Source organism: Pyxicephalus adspersus, chromosome 6, assembly GCF_032062135.1.
Source record: "Pyxicephalus adspersus chromosome 6, UCB_Pads_2.0, whole genome shotgun sequence".
Classification (NCBI taxonomy): domain Eukaryota; kingdom Metazoa; phylum Chordata; class Amphibia; order Anura; family Pyxicephalidae; genus Pyxicephalus; species Pyxicephalus adspersus.
In genome coordinates, this window is record NC_092863.1 from 57,730,768 (window position 1) to 57,737,522 (window position 6,755).

The 6,755-nt window shown below is 35.2% G+C and overlaps 1 protein-coding gene across 3 annotated transcripts in view; it reads right to left on the reverse strand.

Moving 5' to 3' along the window:
* KSR2 (kinase suppressor of ras 2) overlaps positions 1-6,755 on the reverse strand; it is a 202,246-nt gene that overhangs the window by 95,379 nt on the left and 100,112 nt on the right. For all 3 annotated transcript variants that reach the window (XM_072415949.1, XM_072415948.1, XM_072415950.1), the window contains one exon: positions 974-1,152. In XM_072415949.1, the coding sequence (XP_072272050.1) occupies positions 974-1,152 (179 nt within the window). The remainder of the gene's footprint in view (positions 1-973; positions 1,153-6,755) is intronic.

The window sequence follows — 6,755 nt, forward strand, 5'->3', positions numbered from 1 at the left end:
ATGATGCTTTATGGCAACCTCTGCTAAATGACATCTGTATCCATGAGAGGAAATTGAAATGCTGGACTTCAAAGGTGCACAGACATAAGGCTAGACGAGCAGACAAAATACAGACAAAATGCTGTGTTTCATATGATATACCTGAAGTAAAGCTGGGGATTCACAAAGTACTGCAAGGATAGGCTTTCATATAAAGCAAAGATAATTACTTTAGTTCATCCGCTTTGAGTGAATAGTACAGATACCCACCATCTTCCATTAAATGACAGAGTTAAAATCTATCTCTGTGCAAAATAAAAAAACATTCACAGACATGGGACCAATTGAAAATACCCTTGCAAACCCCCTTTTTGCTCACTAGTCTGCCTTTGCCCTTAGCAGTGAATTTACCATGAGTGAAGATCGTTGATCCACTGCTACAGATCAGGCCCGTCATACACTGGGCCGCATGCCACCCTTCATGGAGACATCACAATTACTGGCCATCCAAAGAAGGACCCTCTCAATCTTTATTCCAGAGGAAAAAAATAGAGGCCTGGAGTGTCATGTTAATTTCATGTGTCAAGTATTGAGACTATTTAGGCAGTTTTTAGATTTACATAGGAAATTCAAACAAAATTGGTTCCATTATCAATTATTATTATTATTTACCCACCCTGAAATGCAACCACATGCCTCAGGGTGGGTAAATGCTGATTCTTAAATCATTCTGACATAAACACTCAATAAACACAGATTACTCAAGTGTGCAAGCCTATGCCCATTGAGGAGAGGGGAAAAAGAATAGGTAAAACACCCGTTCAACAGAAGCTGAAAAATACACCAAATGATCTCTAGTTTCTCTGATAACAGAGTGATATCAGCAAATAGTTTTTTTCTCTAAAATGATCAATTTTGTTATCTGCCATTGCTCATCAAACTACTTAGACAAATATGCCTATTTATTTATAAAGTGGGTGTAATTAACACTTACTTGCAGAAGAAGGTTCAGTATGAACAGGGGGAGTAGAAGGGAGGAAAGACGGGTAGCCCACAAAAAAAGAACGAAGGGAACGTTCGGATAGAAGAGGTGAGCGCTGCGATGGAATATTCTCACAACTGCCCACGCTGTTGTGAATCTTGAGGTTCAGAGGCTTGTTCTTTTTCTTTGTTCTGGGAGAGAGACGGGGGGAATAAAATAAAAGGGGGGGAAAGGAAATAAGAAATTGTTAGTTGAATTATTAGGAAAGCTAGAGTGAAAGCGTTAGTTAGAAGCAAAAGTCAGCATTATGAAAGAAACAAAATAAATAATAATAATCCTAGAGGAAAACTTAAAATGCATTATTTCTGTGTCAGCGTATATATATAACCATATTTTTCAATTTTTCCAACCTGACATAAATTTTAGCTGATGAACAACACTTTATGTTATAAACAATAATAATACTATAAAAGGTAATTGTGCTCAAGGTGGAATTTAATGGGTCAACAAAAAATAATGAGCTCTTCAATTTGATTTACTTAAATGATACATTAGATCTACTATGTTTGGAGATTACAAAGTCAAGATCTTGAAATTAATGTATTCTTAGTTAATAAAAACTCCAACCTAACAAAAAAGTACAAAAAACACAAAGATGTAAACAATCAATGTAGAAGTACAAGCATCTAAATGTATGCCTCATCTGTATGAGCACCCAAAATTCATAAAAGGTTTGTCTTTCATAATGACAAATAATCGGAATTGGAATGGAATCATCATATATGGACCATCATAATAAAACTAAAGTGTTATTTGATAGGAAAAAATAGGAAATTTTTTAAGGACAACATAGCTGAATTTCAATAGATAACCAGATGATAAAGCATTCAGGCTACAGCATTTCCTTTGACCTTATGAGGACGGCTGATGTTTGACAAATATAGAGTGTTGTTCAGGGGTTTGCCGCAAGACTCAAATTTGTAAAATATGTATGCTGAACTGTTATGGTCTCATACAAGGGGGATTTATTCACATGACAATGTATTCATGCACCTGTACTATGTTTTATTAGTTATGAATTTTATTCTTTTGGTGATATCTTAAAGCTTTTGCCTTATTTGATAATCCACATAACTGCAAGTCTAAACTGTATGTTTGTATTCTGTAATGAAGGTAAAGAGGTAGGCAGGGCTCCTGGACTTACCAAAACTTCATCAGTACAAGTAATAAGGTCACAATCTTCTCAACTAAAATTCGATAAAAGGTTAGTTTCATGCCCCTCAAAACTAATTTTCTTTTCAGTCCTATGGCTATTATCCAGGGGATTCAATATTTATTGAATAGCTTTGTGAGCACTCGATTTATAAACAGGGAATCTGACATTCCCTCAAACATTCCCTAGTGAAGAATCAATTACTACTGTTAAAACATAGAACTGGAGAATTCTCCACCAGGGAATGTTTGGGGGAATGTCAGATTACCTGTTTTATAAATAGAGCCCTATAAGTATGAATTAAAATATATTATTTCTATGTTATTCTCTAGGAGACAGGGTCTCTTTGAAGCTTTATGATAAGCATACATATAAACATTCTTTAATTAGGAGTTGGCCTGGAGTTTTACTTGCAATGCAGTTCTTTTTAGAATGTCATCGAACAGCAATTAGACCGTAGCCAATTCCAACAATATGCAGCAAACAATATCAACATGTATTTTAAAACCATATTTCTTGTATCTATGGGTATTGAATCTACACACATAGTCGTGTATTTGCTTTTGGTTATAATATTTTTACTTTCTACACCTAATAACACAGATCTGCCTCAAAAGTAATTTATATATATATATAGGAGGTTAAGGAAAATAATAAAATGTATGTAAAATACAGGACAATAAATGTCAGAATTAGCTTTACCTACATCTTTTCTGGCATAGCTGCTGGAGATAACAAGGACATTTCAGAACACAAAAGTTGGCTTGAGCTTTGTGCTGTTGACTGCTTCAGTGCCCGTACAAATGTAGCTGCCCAACCATGATACTGTAAACTGGGGTGAGCAAATGGTGTTGTGGATCAGTCTTAGAATCCCACTGTAAATCCGATCCACAAACTGGATATCTATACTAGAAACAAATTTGCTGGACTAGCTTAAAACTGAAGTTTAATCTGCTTATATTTTGCCTTCTCTGGTTCATTTATTTTTTCCTTCTCAACATGCAAATGACACTTTTAATACATTTCTGTTTTCATTGCATACCTTGTTTAAGACCCAGTAACATGCTACTCTCTGTAATGTAGACAGCTCAGGGTTGGTAGGAAGAGCCAGCACTCTGATGTGCATTGCTTTCTAAAAACAGGAAGCTACGATAATACTGCCACATGTTATTAAATTATTATTATTATTATTAAACAGGATTTATATAGCGCCAACATATTACGCAGCGCTGTAGATTAAATAGGGGTTGCAAATGACAGACTAATACAGACAGTGATACAGGAGGAGAGGACCCTGCCCCGAAGAGCTTACAATCTAGTAGGTGGGGGAATTTCACACACATTAGGATGTTGTGCTAAACCTCCAGTGAATGGAAAGTATGGGCCAGGGACAGCAAGAATGACAAGTAAAGAGCTACATAAGAATGTCTATTAGCAAGGAAATAAATTTATTTCTGTTTAACTTGCTGCACACACTGAGCCAAAACTGTAGAAGATAGACTACCATGGGAGAACCTGGGTGATCCAGCAAACCCACAATGGATTTTTTAAAATCATTAGATTTTAAACCAGATGCGCTGGATATTTCAGGTCCTCCCATGATAGTCTATCTTCTACAGTCTTGGAGAACTTCAATCAATTCAGGTTTGGAAAGCTTTATAAATCATACAAATATGTGAATTTCTACACACGGTAGGCACAGTGTTTACTAATAATGTCTGCCTTTTTAGGACATCCAAAAGTTCTGGGACTCTCGTTGGCTGCTGCTGTTGGATGTATTGTCAGCAGTACCAGAGCTGTTACCCAAGGAACACTGTATAGTAATTGAAAAGTATCAAAAACTTGATGAACATACATAAAATAAATTGGGAGGTGAGGGGAGAAAAGGAGGAGCTGCGCCAAATCAGAAAAAATATGACACTTCCAAAAAAGAAGGAGACTGTGCTAGGGAATTGACACCTGGACAGTCTAAGTTAATAATGAAATTCCAATTTAAGTAAAAATTTTGTTTATGGAATTAAAACTATTTTCTGCATAAATTATCCATTGCTAGCAAGAGCCAATGAAATGTTGCTCTGTTATTGTCTTATTACTAATGAACAACTTTTGACAGCATTCAGAGGCAGCCAGGAAGCAATTCCAAAAAGGTAATTTCAAGGTTCTTCAAATCTGGCAATAGACCAGAATTATTAAAGCTCTCCAAGAGGAGAAACTTAGTGATCTAGCAAATCTGGAATGTATTTCCTAAAAATATTTGCTATTAGTTGGCAAATTCTCTAAAAAAAACTTCCAAACTAAAAATGCACGCTGTGTGGACTTTAATCATCTGATCACAAGTAAGCAAAAATTGTAATTTTTCTTGCACATGATAGGGTATTCTCTGCAAGGTTGAATGTTTATTTAGTTAACCTTTTTCACCTGGCTAAATAAACATTTACTTGCAAAATGAACATGTTACTCTTTTAATAAATCATTTTCAACCAATTAAATTTTTCTAGTTTTCTATGATATTACCAGAATATAAACAAAGTGTAGAAAACAGAAAGTTTAGAAACCAAGTAATATTAAGCTTGTATTGGTCTGTTTTATTGGTGAATTGTGATTGGTTACTAGCACTAGCTAGACTTTGCATTTTGCATTGTTTATTAAAGCTGTTTAATGTCTAGTTTTCTTTTGCATAAAATGTCTGCTTTACATATTCATGCATTTTGATATTATCCATGAGTACAATTCATTATGTTTGCTATAAGATTACAGACATTCTCCTAACAACTTACATTTCTTTTTTGCTCTATTTATTTCGGTGACATCTTAATTTACATAATTAACTACAATCTTGCAACAGAAAAGGGGCGCAACAGGGATTCATAAAAAAAAAAGTATAAATGAATAGTACAGAGATACATTTAAACAATGTAATATTGCTTTATTATTTTTTAAATGTATTTCCATTTTTGATCTACATATCTCAGCAGACCTCAGTACAGATCTGATTAAATCTCATAGCTACATTCATCAGAGCTGGGCGTACTCAATATTCTGTGCTACAAAAAGTGTAAATTGATATTGTTTCCGAGGAGAATTTCATAGGGAGATGGTGAAAATCTAGGGATTAAGTAAACAGACTAAAGAACACAGCTGCCTTGTTCTCATAATTAATGTGAAATATTTAACCAAATGTAAACCATATGTTTAATGAGATTATTAAAAAATGCCTGCATTTTACTGGGTTGGTCCTCTTGCGTTGCCAAAACAGGTCTGATTTGTCCAGGTGTAGACTCCAGTTAGGTACACTGTTGGCTTGCCTCCTTCCTATAGAGCATACTGACAACTCTTCAAGCACAAGCCCACCACAAGTTCTAAAAGAAATCCAGATTCATCAGACCAGGACTTCTTCTTCTATTGCCCCATTTCTGTATTGTCTCATGGGCCCATATGTAGGCGCTTTCAGTAGTGGACAAGGAAACACATGGGCTGGTCTGTGTCTTTACAGTCTCATATGCAGCAGGCTGCGATGCACTTTGCGCTCTAAACCTTTTCTTCATAGCCAGAGAAAGGAGTCTAAGGGACCCCCACTAAAATTGTTAAGCCAATACTCATGGTTTATTAGCAAAATTAGTACTTGCATTTATTTTAAAACACATAAAATCAAGATCAAGATTTATCTAAAACTCAGAAACAAAAATATCCCGAAAAGGTAATAAACATTCTATTAGTTGTCAGTGTACAAGTGACCCCTTAGAATAATGGTAAAAAATGAAAACTTAATAAAGCCTCCACTGGGTCTCTGCAATAACAAAGTAGGTAGCCGACAGGCTGGGGCTTGACAATGTCCTACAATGCAAGGAATATAGGCAGCAGCAAACCACCAAGTCCAGGGGCAATACATTTATTGCCCCACACAGAACAAACGGGGGGTTTCATGAGAGTTACTATTTGTTTGTCTCTGAGGCTCACTTTCTACCTGGATTTATGAAACCATTTTAAATCAACCCTGGATTGTGTGATTTGTTTCTGCCCTTACATTGGGGGTGAGTGTAGATAGAAGATTAGTTTGGCTTACCCACACTTTCCCCACACCTCAACATTTGCATTTTCTTGAACAAATCCATGCATAATTTATTTTATGAAGCTTTCTGTCTCTTAATATTCTCACTGCGCAGTCAATTGTTTTACTTTCTTATAAGTGATACTCCACTTCTTTTATTTTCATAGATATAAATAGGTAAACAAGCACTAGATCTATCTAAGCATTAGAATGTACTGACATGTATTTCCATGTTGGAATGATCAGTCATAGCTGTGAACTAGACTCAGGATTATTTTTTTTTTTTGTACTTTCATGACACTTAGAGTCTGTTTTTTTTTTTTTTTTTTACATGGTAACCATCAGGTGGTTATGTTACACATTTATTAAACAAATTAGTATACTACAGGATATGGGAGCAAGAGAACAAACTTGTTTTCTTGCCTAACAAGAGCAGGAATAGCATAATATACACCTATTCTCTTATGGCTAAATACCAAAGTACATCATTTCCATGCTTGTGAATAGAATAATACTGTCTTAAAATTATTCTC